Genomic DNA, 17646 nt, shown 5'->3' on the forward strand with positions numbered 1-17646 from the left:
TCAATTATATTTTAAAAATATTTTTAGTAATAAGATACTATAATTTTATTGTACAATTTAAACAGTCAGAAATCTAGGTGTTCTAAGAACCTTTTGGGTGAATACTTGGTCGACTCGACTGGTTGCGAAGCCCATTTTTTCTGAAAAGGACTTTCATCATATGTGGCATCTGGACCCAAAAATTCAGCATTCGAAGCTTTTGGTGCGATATCACGCCATAAATTATCCAACCTACCCAAACCAGAGCCACCAACACAGTTCTCAAAACCCATAGATGCATTATTGGATGCAAAAGTCCCTTCCCTATTTGGCATGCCTAATTTGCTGCCATTGGCAACTATAGAATTATATAAGGATCGATCCACACTTCTATATCTCCTACCACCTGCACGACTGAAAACAGAAGGCATATTATATCTATTTGGGTCAATTCTCCATGGAACTCCATTCCTATTAGGTATCTTTATCTTATCAATGCTGAAAGTTTTAGACCCATCGCCGTTGGGTTTTGATACGATATTATAGGCATTGGATGTCATATCGGCACTACTTAGCCTACTTTTGGGGGTATTAGATTCCTTGTTGCTCTTCGGGGTATTTCCCTCCAAAGTGGATTTCCTGTTGCTCTTCGGGGTATTTCCCTCCAAAGTGGATTTCCTGTTGCTCTTCGGGGTATTTCCCTCCAAAGTGGATTTCCTGTTGCCCTTCGGGGTATTTCCCTCCAAAGTGGATTTCCTGTTGAACTTCGGGGTATTTCCCTCCAAAGTGGATTTCCTGTTGCTCTTCGGGGTATTTCCCTCCAAAGTGGATTTCCTGTTGAACTTCGGGGTATTTCCCTCCAAAGTGGATTTCCTGTTGAACTTCGGGGTATTTCCCTCCAAAGTGGATTTCCTGTTGCTCTTCGGGGTATTTCCGAAGAAGGGGTTAATTGATTGGTCATATAATTGACATGTATGCTGGGCGTCTAGTTCCGAGTTAGAAAAGATAGATAAATGCTCAATACTGTCACTTCTCGATGCCTTGTCTATGGGCGATTCGATCATATCAGTGGGTTTGTTAACTTGTATGGCATTGATTTCCGCATCACAATTCAGCTTATCTTCCAGAGACATGTCAGAGTTCTCCCTAAATGTAAGAGATTCATATGTAGAAGTCATGAATGTCGAATTTGATATGGTAAAGTCATCTTCGTATAAATCAACCTTGTGGTCCATCATCGAAGGATGACGCACGTAGAAAATCATTTCGTAGCTTTGACAAGTTAACTTGGGCGACATATACAATGGCAATTTAGCAGGACTGTCATTATTTGACGCCACAGATAATTGAGACGGAGAGTAGTTCAATTGATCATCAATATGTATTACCGAGCATTGCTCATTCTTCACGCTGCTAACTCGAGAATTCTCTGAAACAGGTTTGTCAAAGTGTGTGGTGGAGGTTAAAGTATCAGATAAGGAGGTGTGTTGGTCTGTAGATAGATTTTGAGGTTGTGAAGATTGGTAATTTTGTAAAAATTTAGCCTCAGAGTCAACATCATGTGTTACAATATCCATACGCTGAACTTGCAATTTCCCCAATAGCTCTTGAGTTGTATGCTTTAATTCATTACGGTCTGCAATAAATTGTGTAAATGTTTGTCTAAAATGGTCTTGTTGTGAGTGTTTCTGTGGGCACGATTGTGAGTTATGACTGACGGAGTCTGGGAGAGTCTTGGTTGAATTGATTTCATTGAAATCACGCACCATATCGTATTCGTTGATAGTCTGAGTAAAATTGTCCACGTGAATCGTATTCAACTCTATATGGGACTGATTAAATTGGTTAAAACCGTCATTATAGCCTGTATTCGATTCATTTTCGTATAAAGATCTGATTTGCGAAAAACCTAACAAATGCCAGTCAATTTCCTCGAAAACCTCACGGCAAAATACCTCGCCCTTTTTTGTCAAAATTTCATTATAATCCTTCACAATTTTTTCCACTGACTGTGATATCGACTTTTCGTATTTATCTGTATAACTGACCAAGCTATCTATTGACTTTAGGACGAATATAGCCATGCCGTCATTATTCGTGGTCAAGCAGAGAATGATCGAGCATGATATATTGAAGACATATGTTATGGAACCGAAGATATAAAAGATAGAGAACTCATTGATATCTGAGCTACTTCCGAACTTCTTCATCTTGATAAACAATAGAAAACAGAATATCTAAGTTAATTTTTGCATGTAATTGTGGACATTGAAACTCAAAAATGGAAAATATTAGTAAAAACATTTTAACAAAAATGCATTTATATGCTTCACTTACATTTATTATTAAAGATGACATGAACATTGGAATTCTTTGGTCGATGATCATAGCTAACAGGACGAAAAATGAGATAGTGTGAATTATCACATATATGTGTAGGCGTAAATAGATTGAAATTGCGAGTAAAATAATTTGCGGGAATACAAAAAGTATTAAAAATACAAAATTCCTTACGGAAAGCAGTTTCGGAGGTCTGAGCCCCTCCACCCTAAGTCCCATAGTGATGAGGAGTGTCTTGCACCCATCTCCCCTTACCCATAAGCACTACCTAATAAACGATAAACACCGCTCAAAATCAATGAGATTTAATAATGGAAAAATCCTAATTTCTAACTAGTAATATATAGTTGAGAATCAGAAATTCACCTTTTCTTATACATGCATGGTGCCAACAAATCAGACTCGCCCACATCAATATCAACAATAGCCACACGATTAAACTGCAAATATATGAAAAAATCCTTCCCTAAATTCTTGGATTCATTAATTTTGTACCCAAACTTGCAAACAAACTTTATAAACTTGGCCTTGTCGTTCAACCTGCTCAATACTTCTACTATATATAGGTGACCCCTAGGTAAAATATTTGTTACCCAATCTTTATGCACCGAGAAGCCTCTGAAATGAATGAAGGCCAATCTTTTCCCATGAGTGATAAACAAAATATTCCGATATCCAAGCTCGAATCTTCCAGAGGCAAGTTTGCTATGTTACATGCTATGACACTGCTATTAATAGCTACCAAGTCAAATGAGTGAATTTTTCTACATATTGTGTAGTTTTACCTCTTGGCAAAAATCTTGGCAATTTTTGCTTCACCACAACCAAAATCTCCTATCACTAATTTGGGGTCTTGCCTCCTTAACTTTTTGATAAGAAAATCTAGTGGATTGCAGGGCCATGTGCTTGCCTGCCTAGTAAATCCCTCGTGATACTATTTATGAGGGGTGCTTACAGTGATAAAAAGTTGCGGATTTTCTGTGAACAATTTAAATGAATCTTCTCCATATTGCATATACAGCTTCTCGTTTAGGTCTCGAAAACGACTGCCAGAGAGTTTCTTTCTGGCATATTCCAAACTGAACCCCTTTTTTTGGCCCATATTACAACATCTATAACATTTACACAAATTTACATGTTATAGATATGGTGTCGTAAGTAAATATAATGACACTAGAAATACATTGGTATATGAGTGGGGGTCTGGGTTCTGGATATATACAGCATACTTTCCGTTGGGGTGTAGGAAATAAATTTAGGTCGAAATCTATTAATAGGTAAAAAACACTATAAATAATATCAACATTTAAATGCTTTGAGTATTTGAATGTCAATATCGCTGAAAATAACGTCAAAATCAATTAATGTAGACTGAAACCTACACATATTGAGAGGTTAACTGTTGCATCGGTTCCAGCGGATTACTTTGTCAACGATCGCAAAAATGTACAGTACAATGAAGTTAACGAACATTGGGAGGTTTTTTGGTGTCAAAATGGGAAATTAAATGGGAAGCCCTTTCCAATCAGGAAATACGGCGTCTTTGATGCCAAAAAATTAGCGTACGAATTCGCTAACACTGTATTATATAACCCACTCCACAATTCAACTGATAAATTGGTTGATGATCCAGATTTTGATACTAACAATCCGTACTATTTCGACCGCATGTTACAATGCTGGGTCGTTAGCTATTATAAGGGCAATCGCCCTTCCACTTACGCATTTAGTGTAAATATACACGGATATACTAGGGCTAAGGAGTTGGCAATACAAATTGCCAATAAAAATTGCAACAAAGTTGGTTAATTTTGAACATCATAATCATTGAAATATCGCTAGTTTACATCTGTGAGCGGTTCTGTTTCGAGAAAAATACCAAGCATTTCTATTTTTGGTATGTAAAACTTGAATCTCAGCTTGTGAATCTCATGTTGCAACTCATTTTGCAGTGCCTCGGTCTCTGATTCATACAAATTCTACGTAAATAACAATTTACTTACCTTGTGTTTGAGTAAAATGTAAATCGTATCACAGCTCCACTTTATTGACTCCAATTTGTAATTATGCGACTCCAACACCTTCTCTATCACATTTTTGGCTTCCATTATCCACTTTACACTAGTGATTTCATTTTCTACCAAACAATTTAAATCCAGAGCCAACTCGGCCGCTTTGTTGAAGTACTGACTAGATATTATTTTATTGTCTAATTCTGAAGTCGTAATTATATCACTAGATTCAATCCCAGCCGCCTTATTAGCCTTCTTTTCCATTAGCTGCTCCAAAAATTCTATATACGATGGGTGTAGGTGAAAGAAATCAAAGGATAACAACTCTTCATATTCAGATTTATATCCATCATTTTCATAATCTCCACTCTCTAAATTATCACCTGGACAATGACTCTCAATATCACTTCCTATTTCCATATACTTTTTTGCATCAATTTCAACATCTGCTGTGCTTATATCATTGCGTGTAGGCTTAGATGGATGGGAAGATATTGTTGTAACAGCCGTTGTCATATATTCCTCAAACAATTTATTATACTTTTCAGGATTCTGCAGTTGATCCATGCGATCCAACACTTTGTCTAAAGGAACTTGCTCATCCCACAACGTTTGCCTAATTTCAGCTTCCCTTTTATCCCCCAAAAAATTCAAATGTGAAGGGATAGGGTCGGTTATTCCGTGAGGTACACTCAATTCATCGTTGGTATTGTAATCAGACACAAAGTCACTATTTTCATTTATGCGATTGTAACTTTTGTACATAAAATCATTTTTAGGCTCATTTATAATATATTTTGTGTTGTGTTTCTTGAATGTGTGAGAACCTAGTATCAATATTAGTAGTTGTATTATAGTTGCAGGTAGGTACATGCGCGATAGTGATTTTATTAAACAATTAGGCACCTCTGACTGTTCTATATATTTGGATTTTTTCCAAAAAGAAATCTTTAAACCCACTCGCATATCATCATCACATGTCTGACCTATGTGAGTACCACACAGGGTTCACACATTGAGTCGCATGGATTGGTCGATTACACTCCCCCCAAACTCTTATATACACAAATTAATATCATCACACACAGATAACATTGAAGAATTGTGTAATAGTGCCAAATTGGTCCCAAAATTGACAAGTGAATTGGATTCCACATTTATATATTATAGGGGTGTAGTTTTACAGGTATGTTACTCTTAGTATTTGAAATTACATTGATTTATAGCTATTCTAAAATAATTGTTGGGATATAATTTAGAATCTTTCGTTTGAATTTTACAAAAATGAAGAAGGGGAAGCATACCAAACTAGATATCCTTTTTACCTAACTATGCCAGTCTGTCTAACTCAGTTTTCTTACAATTACAAATTCAAAAACAGCGATTATCAATTTACACAAACAGACACTGCAATACCACACTGTATTGCCATGGTAAACTATTAACTATCTAGTTTTATGTGAATCCCAATGACAAGAATTCTATACTAATTAATGATACTGTGCACGTAGCAGGCAATTTGACTCTGATCTAGGTGTATGCCAATACCAGAAAACTCAATTACCGATAATACATATTTTCGCCTATAAAATCGCGAACTACAATATCATGCCATCCCTATGTTTCCTCAAGTCTGATTATCAGTCATTAGTCAATTTCGTGTCTAGGTATGTTACATATTTTATTGCACGTAAATCGTGGTTATTTACTAACTTAGTGAACTAGGTGACGATCTGTTGGCTGAATATGTAATTTTGTTACTGGGAATGCCCCAAAAGGGCGATAGCAAGCCTCTGAGCCTATTAATTACCAGAAAGGACATGGCATGCGACGAGCGTTTGATTAAAACCCTGCAATATCTAGTTGAGTATGTGAAGTATATCGATAGTTACACTGAGCCTATGCACTCCACGATGGATTATGAACAAACTCCAGAGATTTTGGGTATTCGATAATTTAATTTAGTGCCCGGGCAATTGCAATTAGGAAATGGTACTGCACTTGTCATCAATTTGGACAATATACCAGTAGAATCAATGGATTCAATTGATAATTTAGTATGTGTCGTTTAATTTAGTTAAATGGGAAAGTTGACTATCACTTTGGCCCATCACTTTATCAAATAAGGACTAAGCTTAGAACTATTTTAACCACAAATAACGAAGATACAAATCAATTACCCCCCGCCAGTTTATATATAAAATACAAATGCGAACAAAACACTTCACCAAAAATTACAGTGCCTTCGGATTACAAATATATACAACTGATAGACAAGGCTTGGACATCGCCTTTCCGAGTCGATATCCCTAATGAAGTTGAACAGTTGATGATAGATTCCTGGATTCAAAATAGGGAAGTCGCTAACATTGACGATTTCAACACTTGGGTATCCCTCAGTCGCACCTTGTGCTATTTGCATGGAGATGATATTGTAACGGATCAACATTGGTAACTCGCTATTAATTTAGGAATCACATTTTAGCGTTGGAATGTAATAGGAGAGAACGTATCTCATTAAAAAGTGTTTAATGATTTTTAATTGTAGTTTATTAATCAATTAATTAAATTTAGCAATTTGCGTATAGTGATTACGTGTGCTGGGTCTGATGACTAAAGTGCTGACACACCACAGTGTTGTCTACCTTATTAGGGATAATATATAAAAAATTTTAACCTTACATTTTCAAAAGATATCTAAATATCTCTATATAACTGTTAATGGGAATAAATGGAAAGTATGTTGATATCGTGACTTAGGCGTATAACTGGGAGTATGCTTCCTCAGTACATTGGCCAGACAATCCGTTTTGTGGGCAAAGTGGTCACTGCTAAGGGCAATTATCTTTTGCTAAAGTCAGCAGACAATTTGGAAGTTTCCTGTACAATTAATTCACCCATACCTTCATCAAAATTCATAGAAGTGGTTGCCCGGGTCAGAGATTCTGCCACCATAGAACAAAATGGCAATTTGTATTCCCTGGGAGAAGACTGTGGTCAGTGCTTTTTGACTCAGATTTGGATCTCATGGCTAAAGTAATCTCCCTATCACACAATCCGACCATCAGTCAATACTACTATGCATCATAGCCAGATATAATTTACAGAGCTTTAATTTTCAATTCCACAATTCTAATTTAGTATGATAATTATATGATATAAATGTCAGTAACTAATAATTGATCTGGTACCACACATACACACAAGAACTAATAATTAACGCCAGCATTTTAAACATCACGACTATTAATGGTTAAATTCGTATATACATTTAATTATCTAGAAAACACCGGTTTAGCTGGCGTTCCAGCGATAATCCACAGAATTAAAAGCGGCATAGTACTAACTATCACTACAAATAGATCATTCGTCATTAAGTGTAAAATTTGCAATTAAGTAGCTCAACAAGTGGCCAAAATCACTTGTAAAATTATCCGCAAATAATAATTTTATCTATTTCACCCACACAAGTTATTGTTTATATAGAGTGGCAAGATGGTCATATATGTGGTGTGTAACAGACACTGCCCTAGAATGACTACACGTTATTTATACGACACAGGATACAGCACTATTGTTTACAAATGTAATCACTGCTACGTTTGTCATCATAGCAAATGTTGTTGCAAATGTTGCGTCGGTAATTATGTAACCACAGTATACTTATAGGCCAATTGAGAATGGACTTGAACAGTGCGCTTATGCAGTTTTTTGACTACCAACCTGACTACTACTACGATGAGCGCCAACAGTTCTTTGAAGATGAATTTTGCAAGAATTTTGCCCAGTCGGAAATAACCATTGATAACTACTACCAGCCCAAAACTAAGCTAGTCACTAATACTCAGTCCAAAAATGGAACCAAAGATGATCAAACAAAAGATCTTACTGTCAATTGTAACCAAATTGAAGAATTGTTAGATAGGTTATCACTGGGCAGATTTACCAGTACAATTGATTCAGAACTAAAATTTCTGCTAGATAACATTGACGATACTTTTGAGCCACTTACCACAGTTTCTGCGCCTAAAAGCGTTACTAGCGCCACAAATTTTTCATGCAAAATTGCAAACCAAGACCCCTTTCTCGGATTTACCAAAGTTTTAACACCCATTCCTATTCCGCTAATTAAAAATTATCAACTTGACCCAGAGGCGCAACAGTTACTAACTTCAATTGGCAGCAACAAAATATGCATTGTATCATCTTTGGGCCAATCAAAAGTAGGGAAGAGCTTTTTGAGTAATATACTCCTTTCTAGACCCATCAGGAGGAGGTTTCCCCTGTCACAATCATCACATGACACCCCAAATATTACTCAAAGTAGCAGCAATCAACATGATATAGGTGATGATGACGTTCAAGCTTACATGTTCCTAGCTGAATATGATTCCCAGTCTACGGTTTATTGCTTTATCGACTGGACATGCCAAGTTGATTCATTTCAGACGCGTGTATCTACTTTCATTTCCGATACCATCCTATTCCACCACTCATACGATAATACTGATTGCCTAAACACTTTCTTAAATTCAATCAGCGAGATGGTCTCAGAGGGCTGCATTGGTGATGATAGTAGCGGGGTACAGAATTTTCAGCCCATACCACTCATCAAAGTTATAGTACATGATGGACCCAAATACAGCACTACACTAGGGAGCTTCAAACATTTGGATAATTACAAAATCATTACTTTACCATTTCCCCTAGACGAAACCTTTGTTTCTCCCTCTTCAACACTAGATAAAAGCAACCAAACTAACAAATTAGACCCCTCTCTATATCCTCCGCACTCTTATTGTGTTGAATTCATCAACGCCTGCGAAGAACTCAAGAAGATTCTATTTGTGCAAACGCTAGAGAAATCCAAAAGTGGTTTACCAAAAAATGGAAACATACTCCAATGTGCCTTGAAGTGTTTCAAATATGAGAGTTCGAACAGTGATGCTAGCGATAATGAACAACTTAAGAATGTGTGGAACATGGCTAGAAATGCTCATGACGAGTCACTACGTTTTCAGTGCAAGGAGATGTTCCTCAAGTATATTCGACAAGACTTGCAGCCTCTGCTACCTTTGGGGACTAAGCACTTGCTGGAAAGATGTTATGAATATAAAATTCATATTATCGACCATCACAAAAAGAACGTCATGGGTAACGAACAACAGAGTTTGAAAGAATTATGTCAAAAGTTGGATAAAATCATCAAAAAGGCCATAAGAGAGAACGAAGAATTTTCTGAGAAGGCAAATTTGAAGAAATTGCACGAGATTGGCAAGCGATTTAGCGACATTGATGACATTAAAAATGAGTATGATAAGAATATCCAGGGCCCAACTAGTGTGCATTACAAGACTTTCAGAGAGTTTGAGCGGGGGTATAATACCTAATTTCACGCAATAATTACGTGAAGTTATTTTTTCTTGAGTTTACTGCGCTGTTCAAATCAAAAAATTACCTTATTATTACACCATGCCGGTAGCAGTATTAATTTTCACTACATGGCACTAATAGTCATGTATTCAACCTAGTGGCATTTTATTGGGTTAAAGGAATTATCTAATAACACCATTCAGCTTTTAATTATCACAATGGTTAGTAGGGATATTAGAGTCGCCATAACTTACATAATAGCGATGTAACAAACAGTTGTATTTTTGAATGGTTACTAAACCACAAAAATTAGCCATTGGTTACGATTAACCTCAATGAGCACATGTTAACCGATTATGTAGGTGGAGGTGACGTTGGTAGTAATGAACTGTTGTAGAAATTAATACACAAATTCATTACAGTTCCATATTTTACTAAAAAATCATTTCAACGAGAAATCAATTGAGTTTCTGTTGAAGAAAATCATATATCAAAAAATATAACGTTCTTGCGTGTAGCTTCATTGATAACGAATACAGCACAAAATATACCAATCAGTCCAGAGGTTGACAAATTCACATTCAATTTCATAGGTTGAAAAGCAATGCAATGAGAGTTATTTTGATCCAAAACAAGACCCCCAATCATCCAATTTGTCATTGGCGAGCGACGACGGTTTTATGTGATCCAAAGATTTCCTAAGGTCCTCAATGCTGATCGCCCTAAAGGCTGATGAATCTGGTACATTCTCAATTCCGCCATGTTTCTGTATCGTTTCATCGTAGGAAAATTCGGCTGCCTTTGTGCAAAGATTGAGTAAATCACTCCCACTCCAGCCCTCGGTTTTATCACTAATCTCTGCCAAATGTTCATCCTTTAGATAAGAACTAGTTTGATGTTTGGTCAAAATGTTCCTAATGAATAGCATCCTAGACTCGTGGTTAGGCAAAGGTATGAGTATTCTTCTGGTAAAACGCCGTAAACCGGCATCGTCCAATATCTCCGGTCGATTAGTGGCAGCAACAACTATTACTATGGAATCTGTCTTATTTGTCAGCCCATCCATCATCTGTAGCAATTGTGTCTTCATCCTGATGGAATAGTCTTCATCGTTATCTTTTCTCTTTGCCAGTACACTGTCTACTTCGTCAATAAACAATACTGATGGAGCATTAAGTTCTGCAACCATGAACAATGCACGGATTATTGACTCCGTTTCTCCGTGATACTTGCTTGTTATAGAACTGGGACTAACCTCAAAGAAGGTGGCGTTTGACTGGCTTGCAATCCATTTTGCTAGTGTTGTTTTGCCTGTACCTGGTGGGCCAAAAAATAAAATGCCCTTTGGAGCGCGGTGTAACCCCTTATGTAAATCAGGCCGCAAAATTGGATAAATAATTTTATCCTTAATCATCTTCTTCACATCATATAGGCCCACAATATCTGTTTCCAGTACTTTTTCCACGTGCGAAAGCTTCATTTTAAGGACCCAATTTATGATCTCTTCGCTAATATCTCCTCCAATAAGAGATTCATACTTCTCCATCTCTGGATCCATAACTTTCATTCTTTTATTTGTACCCATTAATAGATCGCCTGGATAATTTGACACCTCCTTCCGTTTAATTCCATTGTAAGCTTCATCGGCCTGAAAATTTTCTTGTTGAGTGTTTTTCTGCGGTATAACTTGTCTACACATTTGTTGGTTCATAGATTGCATCTGAGTAAATTGGTGCTGCATTAGGTAAGAATTTTGTTCATACATTCCATTTTCTTCCTCATTATTTCCAATTTTGCGACCATTTGTCACGTTACCTGAATAAATTGTCACTTACCATTGTTATAATTGCTGTGCTTGCGTCTAGATCTGGTGGCATTTGATTTGGGATTGTGGGTAAAGTGGGAAGATTGGTTCGCCATTTCCGTAGTTTTTTGGATAACCCGCTGGGCGCATTTGAGATTGTACTGGATAAAAGGTGTGAAATGGTCAAGCCTATCATCCCTGTGTAGATTGGTCTCAATAGGACGATTTGGGCAGTTTTTGGCAACAAAATCCTTCAATACGCTGTCATTATCGATAAATTCCTTTGTAATTTCAAACTGTCTCATGTCAAGTCGTTTAATGGTCGATTTGGGCAGATCCTTCTTAAGATAATTGATAAGCTTCATTTGAGGTGTGTCATCTAGGTCTACTTTGCCCACACCTCCATCCAAATTCCCGGTAAATATGGAAAAAAGTTCATTACTTTGGCAGTTATATTTCTTATGCCAAAGTCTCGAGAGGTAGAAGTTGGTCAGCCCTTCTACGACAGACTGACAGGGCCGGCCGTTGATGAGAATTGGCGATTCAGAAAGGAGAATCTGTGCAATTTTCATAGAAAATTGCACAGGCAAATCCAACTTAAACCCTGCATCAACCAGTGATTGCCCATCGTCATCCGCATTTACATATCTATTCTCATATTCTTGCACTGCAGCTTGCATCAAAAAGATACCATTCACAAACTCATTCACATCTTTTACATTCTCTACGTATTCGATCCAAATCTATTTCATGCTGAAACCAACCTTGCTTGCACATTTAGATAAGTTGTGCGAAGGGTCAGTCATCACTACAATGTATATTCACTGACACATGAATGAAAATTGAATGGGTAGAAAAAAAAATCAATCCCCCCAAATGCATCAATACACATAACTATATAAACAACAAAACATGCAACCTTCATGATAGATAATCTATAACAATTTGTGTCATAGATCCTTTGGCTCGTGAACTGTTTTAATCACATTTGTTCAACACTTACCACCAATTGCAATATTATACATCCAGTATATTTGTTGTGTTGAAAGTTAAATGTTTTGTCTGGAAAAAATACATTACACATTATAGTGGATCTAAATGATCCCACTGGTTATATATCAATTCCTACTCAACATCTAGTATTGTGTATACATGGACCGTGTCACTTCATAACTACTTGTATGTATATTTGCGCCATACGTAGCATTATACAATTATATGCCGTTCGGCTAGTTAATATTAGTACAGTACACTATAATATGTAACAAGGTTAAACTAATATTTTCTTAATCTCCAAACTTATCCTCTATATCATGAGAATCACAATGCATTTTAGTCCCGTAAAACACATATAGAGACAATCCTATAATACCTGCTCCTGCAATAAAATTGCCAATGAGTGTGGGCAAGAGATTCCTTATGTAAGCGCCGTACAAAGTTATACCGGAATTGTTCATGAGTCCAGAATTTACAATGTAAGAATTTGCTACTATATGCTCAAATCCTGCAACAGCAAATGTGGTAATTAGTAAAATCTGTGTCAAAACTGCGTTGCCACTGAAACCCATAACGTATCCTATCCAAACTGATAAACACACGTATATGTTGCAACCAATAGCTGATACAATGCATTCCAGGAATCCATGAGATACTTTATATATAACCAGCTCAGATAACCATCTGGCAGCTGCAGAATTGTTTTCAGACTTAAAATAAAAATTGCCAGATAAATAAGTGAGGATGAAGCAAGAGATTACTGCGCCGAGATAGTTACCTAATAAGGATATACCTAAGTATCCTATATATTTGGGGAATGAGATACGTTTAGAAAGGACTAGACCGGTAAACGATGCTGTGTTACTGGTGAAGAGATCAGTTCCAGTATATACTATCAAAAGTAGTGCTCCTGAAAAAATAATTCCGAAGGCCAATTTACAATTTCCACATGAAGATAGGCCTGCTTCTGGGTTATAGTAACTAGAGGCCAATAAACCTGCTGCATGTGCTCCCAATCCCGCAAACCAACCACCCATCAAACACTTTAAAATATACACATATATTGGTAATTCAAACTTGTTATATGTTGAATCCAAGAACATATTATAGGATTTCTTTAAATCCATAGATTTTTCATCCATTCTTAGCAAACAGATAATTATCTATTTTTGACTAATTGAGACGCGCCCTACTTATTACAATGCATCTATAAAATATGCCTACAGACATTGCAAAAGGATCGTCTAAGTTTTCTCAATATAAAAATCATTATTCTTCACTTTCTTCTCTGTTTCATTCCCACGATAATACATCTCCATTAACTCCTTCTGACCATTCCTTATTGCAGCTTCTAGATAAACTCGATAAAAAAGATTCAAAAACCAGACTAAAAAGTGCAAAATCAATAACATTACTTCTTAAGAAACAAAAATTAACGGATTATAGAGTTGAAAAGTTTGTGTTTGTGTTTGGCAAATTAGCATTAGTAGATCCAGATCCATTAGTTCGGATTGCCCTGGCTGAGACCTTGGAACAGTATTTTGTTTGCGCAAAAAAATCATTCCAACCACTTTTAAAACCCTATTACTACCTAATTAAATCGTGTACCTATGATGACATAGAAAAGGTTGCCAATTCATACATCAAGGCAATATCTGCACTGGGCAATGATAAAGTTTTGAGCAACATCTACAATTATGTGAAGGATGATTTACCAACTCATATAAAAATTTTTCTTGGTAAACCATATGCAGATTGTATAAAGAAGTGGAAGAAGGCATTTGATATACCACATGACCAGTTGGAAAAATGCTATTCCAGATTAATAACAGCAACGCTCAAATTTATTGCACTAGATACACTTTTAAATGACTATCAAACCCTTTGGGCTGAAATTCGTGATTTGGTTTGGGATTTTCTGGGATTTTCACTCTTTCAAAACACGAATCCATACAACATTAGAATAGCAGCGTCAATGCTAATTGACAAAGCAATAAAAGCGAATATTGACATATTACCAACAAATATCAAACTGTTTTCTAAGTCATTACATATATTTTATAATACAGAAAACGAAGTTATAGCCGAATATTCCGTTAAATTGTTCGGCAGTTTAATTGGCATTAAGCAAATTAACGATCAACTGGATATTAAAAAAACGATAAAACGCATATTGATAGACAGTGCTGCAAACGCCACTTCAGATGGTAGATTTAGGAATAAAAAATTTTGTGTGAATCTTTCCGAAATAATTATCACTGATGGCGATTATTTCCGAGAATTGGTGCCACAATACATCGCTCAAATGCAGGATCCAGAGTCTATAACGCAACTAATTGGTCATTTTGGCGCCATCGAAGAGATTGTTACATTGCTGATTTATAAAGTTTCAACCATCATAAGATCAGAAAGTACGTCATATTCGACTCTACTAGATGTTCTAACCAACATAATTAGTAATTTTGATGTACAAAATATGGAACCACCTTATATACCTTCCGAACAGGATTACCCAAAAGTTATATCATTCATCCCATCCATCTTGAAGTTAAAAATCAAATTCAATCAGGATATTGATAAATTAATACACTTTATCATGTTGGAAATGATACCACAATTGGTGTCAGGTAGAGGCAAATTCGCTAATGCACTAATTAGCAAATTGAATTGTGCCATGGAAGTTTTTGAAAAATGTAAAAATCACGCTGATAAATTTAAATTTGATGAAATTAATTCTGTGGAATTTTATCCCTTGTCTATAAATACTCTTACAACAACTAGTGGATTGGAAAATCGCATAGCAGTGGATATTAACCTAGCAAGCACTTATTTTAAACATCTACAAAACATTGGTATAGATATAAATATCAAAACTAGTGAATCATCCTTATCTTGTGAAGTTAAAGATTTTTGGATTGCTTGTTTAATGTTTTTTATAGGACTTGTTAACCAATCATCAATATTAGAAATGATCCCCCGATTATCCATAGATGCAATCCCATTCATAAAGGCATTAATTTCCCATCAAAATTTCAATGATAATGATAATGATATGATCGACTTGTTTGATATGTGCTACAAAATGGGTAATTACGAATTAGCATCGATCCTATCCAAGGATGCAATGACTCATTTACTTTGTCTAAAGGCAGGCTATCCAACAGATTCCCCCCTTTTGTCTTATGTATCCCGGGAAATTATCGAGTCACTAATATTTAATATAATACACGCATCTGTATACAATGCGCCGATTGACATTATCTGCGAACAATTACCAGAACTATACATTGAATCACTGCATAAGGTTGTATTAGTGGAGGGGGTTGATAACCTTTCGTACGAAGAATTGCTTAAAATTCCCCAACTGGTTAAGATAATCCCGGTCAATTTACCCAATGATATCCAGCTTGATATGGTCAAACAGCTCGCCACATTAGCTATTTTAATCGATCCTAATCTGGAGAATCTAAAACCGGATATAAGTTCAGTAACTGACATACTTATGAAAATTGATCTAGGAACAGATTTGTTTGAAACATCTGAGAGGTTTGAGAAGTTTATATCTAAGTATACCGGGTTTCCAACGATGTCGGAATATGTTAATATGAAGTTAGTTGCTTACAATCCGAATTTATCCAAATTATTTGAAAGAACACTATCCAAAGACGAAATATGCGATGAATTATCTGAAAATCCACTCCCCTTAAATTTAAAATGGTTAGTACCCTTGACAATATTGGATAAAGTGGGCACTATCTCCAACTCACCTTTCCGATTTAGATATTGCTTAAACAAATTCTCGAATGCCTTAAGCGAAGTGGATGCCAATTCTACATACTTCATGTTGAGATTTTGTAGAAAATTCATCGAACAACTTGATAAACCCGACAATGGCAATGAGTGTGATTTGGATAAATTGAAGATGACATTCTCTGATTACATTAGTGAATTATCGCAAATAATCTCCATAGTTACTCCAGAAGAATTCGAATACGATAAAAGATGTTTTATCCTATCTCTATTCTACTCTGTTCAATCCATATGTACTGTAAAATTTGTCGGCGAATTGAATGAATATTTGGAAACGATCTTATATTCGCTCCATCCCGTATATCTGGACATTTTATTAGGCTCTAAAAGCCTATCTGTTACAACGCTTGGTTTACAAATGTTTGGTAAGTTGATCAAATCATATGGCAAAGTTTTCCTGTTAAAACCACAAAACTTTGATTCCGAATTGGATTTTATCTCTACACAGCCCATTAGTGACGATGGTGGCAATATCTTTGTATTTAAAACTCCATCAGAGTATCAGTATGAATTAGAATCCAGATATCCTAATCTGCTAAAGATTCTACTTGGTTATGTAGAATCAACACCACACGTATATGTATCCTCATGGAAAATTTTAATTGAATCGGAGACCACAGCACCCTTCCCCAACTATGATCAATTGGATGTGTTTATTGGTGAAATAATGGATATGTACATTAGTGGATCATATGATGTTTCTAAAATGAATGCCCCAATCTTTAGGAGATTTCCCCAATATGTAATAGATCGGATGGATAACCATGATATTAGATATTTCTTTGCGAATATTTCGCCAGAATTGATAAAAACTGAAGTTGAGTTGATGAACAAATGGAAAATTACTGCATCATACAAAGGTTTGACAATCGCAGGAACATTTAAGGTTGAGAATATGCAAGTTATCAACTTCAAAATACATTTTACAGAAGGCTACCCATTTGAAGAAGCAATTTTTAATATAGACAAGAATGAAATGAAGGGGATATCTAAGAAACAGACATTATCTTGGTTAGAAAGTTCGAAACATTTGTTAAGTCTGGGTAAAATTGCCTTGGCAGTTAAGAATATTAAGGAAAATATCATCCAATTTTATAAAGGAGTTAGTGAGTGCAATATATGTCTAGCGGCTTTCCACACAGAGTCTAAGACTTTGGCCAATAAAAAGTGTCACGTTTGTAAGAATACATTTCATTCATTTTGTCTAATACGTTGGTTTAGGGCATCACACAAACCCAAATGTCCAATTTGTCAATCTCACACCGCTATCGCATTCCCTAGGCGCTCTAGTTCTAATGAAAATTCTTAATCGTAAGATTTATCGTATAATTT

The 17646-nt window shown here is 35.9% G+C and overlaps 10 protein-coding genes across 10 annotated transcripts; 5 read left to right on the plus strand and 5 right to left on the minus strand.

The window, feature by feature from the left end:
• Window positions 1-65: 65 nt before the first annotated feature.
• Window positions 66-2367, minus strand: BmR1_04g07245 (hypothetical protein; the record flags this gene model as incomplete). The annotated part of the gene is made up of 2 exons (XM_021482590.1): window positions 66-2216; window positions 2317-2367. 2 exons carry the CDS (start codon window positions 2365-2367, stop codon window positions 66-68), a joined length of 2202 nt encoding a protein of 733 aa, XP_021337798.1.
• Window positions 2682-3421, minus strand: BmR1_04g07250 (RRP8, ribosomal RNA-processing protein 8; the record flags this gene model as incomplete). The annotated part of the gene is made up of 4 exons (XM_012794598.1): window positions 2682-2892; window positions 2913-3083; window positions 3105-3253; window positions 3275-3421. 4 exons carry the CDS (start codon window positions 3419-3421, stop codon window positions 2682-2684), a joined length of 678 nt encoding a protein of 225 aa, XP_012650052.1.
• An 89-nt stretch (window positions 3422-3510) lies between these two features.
• On the plus strand, window positions 3511-4128 carry BmR1_04g07255 (transcription factor with AP2 domain(s), putative (ApiAP2); the record flags this gene model as incomplete). Its single annotated transcript, XM_012794599.1, has 2 exons — window positions 3511-3596; window positions 3690-4128. 2 exons carry the CDS (start codon window positions 3511-3513, stop codon window positions 4126-4128), a joined length of 525 nt encoding a protein of 174 aa, XP_012650053.1.
• A 29-nt stretch (window positions 4129-4157) lies between these two features.
• BmR1_04g07260 (hypothetical protein) lies at window positions 4158-5297 on the minus strand (the record flags this gene model as incomplete). Its single annotated transcript, XM_012794600.1, has 2 exons — window positions 4158-4298; window positions 4323-5297. 2 exons carry the CDS (start codon window positions 5295-5297, stop codon window positions 4158-4160), a joined length of 1116 nt encoding a protein of 371 aa, XP_012650054.1.
• On the plus strand, window positions 5356-6863 carry BmR1_04g07261 (conserved Plasmodium protein, unknown function; the record flags this gene model as incomplete). Its single annotated transcript, XM_021482591.1, has 8 exons — window positions 5356-5517; window positions 5591-5764; window positions 5785-5845; window positions 5866-5998; window positions 6049-6275; window positions 6297-6388; window positions 6409-6782; window positions 6803-6863. The coding sequence occupies 8 exons, from the start codon at window positions 5356-5358 to the stop codon at window positions 6861-6863; spliced, it is 1284 nt and encodes a 427-aa protein (XP_021337799.1).
• On the plus strand, window positions 7053-7421 carry BmR1_04g07262 (replication factor A protein 3, putative (RPA3); the record flags this gene model as incomplete). The annotated part of the gene is made up of 3 exons (XM_021482592.1): window positions 7053-7069; window positions 7092-7327; window positions 7348-7421. The coding sequence occupies 3 exons, from the start codon at window positions 7053-7055 to the stop codon at window positions 7419-7421; spliced, it is 327 nt and encodes a 108-aa protein (XP_021337800.1).
• BmR1_04g07270 (hypothetical protein) lies at window positions 8012-9721 on the plus strand (the record flags this gene model as incomplete). The annotated part of the gene is made up of 1 exon (XM_012794602.1): window positions 8012-9721. The coding sequence occupies one exon, from the start codon at window positions 8012-8014 to the stop codon at window positions 9719-9721; it is 1710 nt and encodes a 569-aa protein (XP_012650056.1).
• Window positions 9722-10320: 599 nt separating this feature from the next.
• BmR1_04g07275 (microtubule-severing ATPase) lies at window positions 10321-12314 on the minus strand (the record flags this gene model as incomplete). The annotated part of the gene is made up of 3 exons (XM_012794603.1): window positions 10321-11519; window positions 11540-12251; window positions 12273-12314. The coding sequence occupies 3 exons, from the start codon at window positions 12312-12314 to the stop codon at window positions 10321-10323; spliced, it is 1953 nt and encodes a 650-aa protein (XP_012650057.1).
• Window positions 12315-12794: 480 nt separating this feature from the next.
• On the minus strand, window positions 12795-13646 carry BmR1_04g07280 (Formate/nitrite transporter; the record flags this gene model as incomplete). Its single annotated transcript, XM_012794604.1, has 1 exon — window positions 12795-13646. One exon carries the CDS (start codon window positions 13644-13646, stop codon window positions 12795-12797), a length of 852 nt encoding a protein of 283 aa, XP_012650058.1.
• Window positions 13647-13720: 74 nt separating this feature from the next.
• On the plus strand, window positions 13721-17623 carry BmR1_04g07285 (E3 ubiquitin-protein ligase listerin; the record flags this gene model as incomplete). The annotated part of the gene is made up of 1 exon (XM_012794605.1): window positions 13721-17623. The coding sequence occupies one exon, from the start codon at window positions 13721-13723 to the stop codon at window positions 17621-17623; it is 3903 nt and encodes a 1300-aa protein (XP_012650059.1).
• Window positions 17624-17646: the final 23 nt, after the last annotated feature.

Source organism: Babesia microti, chromosome IV, assembly GCF_000691945.2.
Source record: "Babesia microti strain RI chromosome IV, complete genome".
Taxonomy (NCBI): Eukaryota; Apicomplexa; class Aconoidasida; order Piroplasmida; family Babesiidae; genus Babesia; species Babesia microti.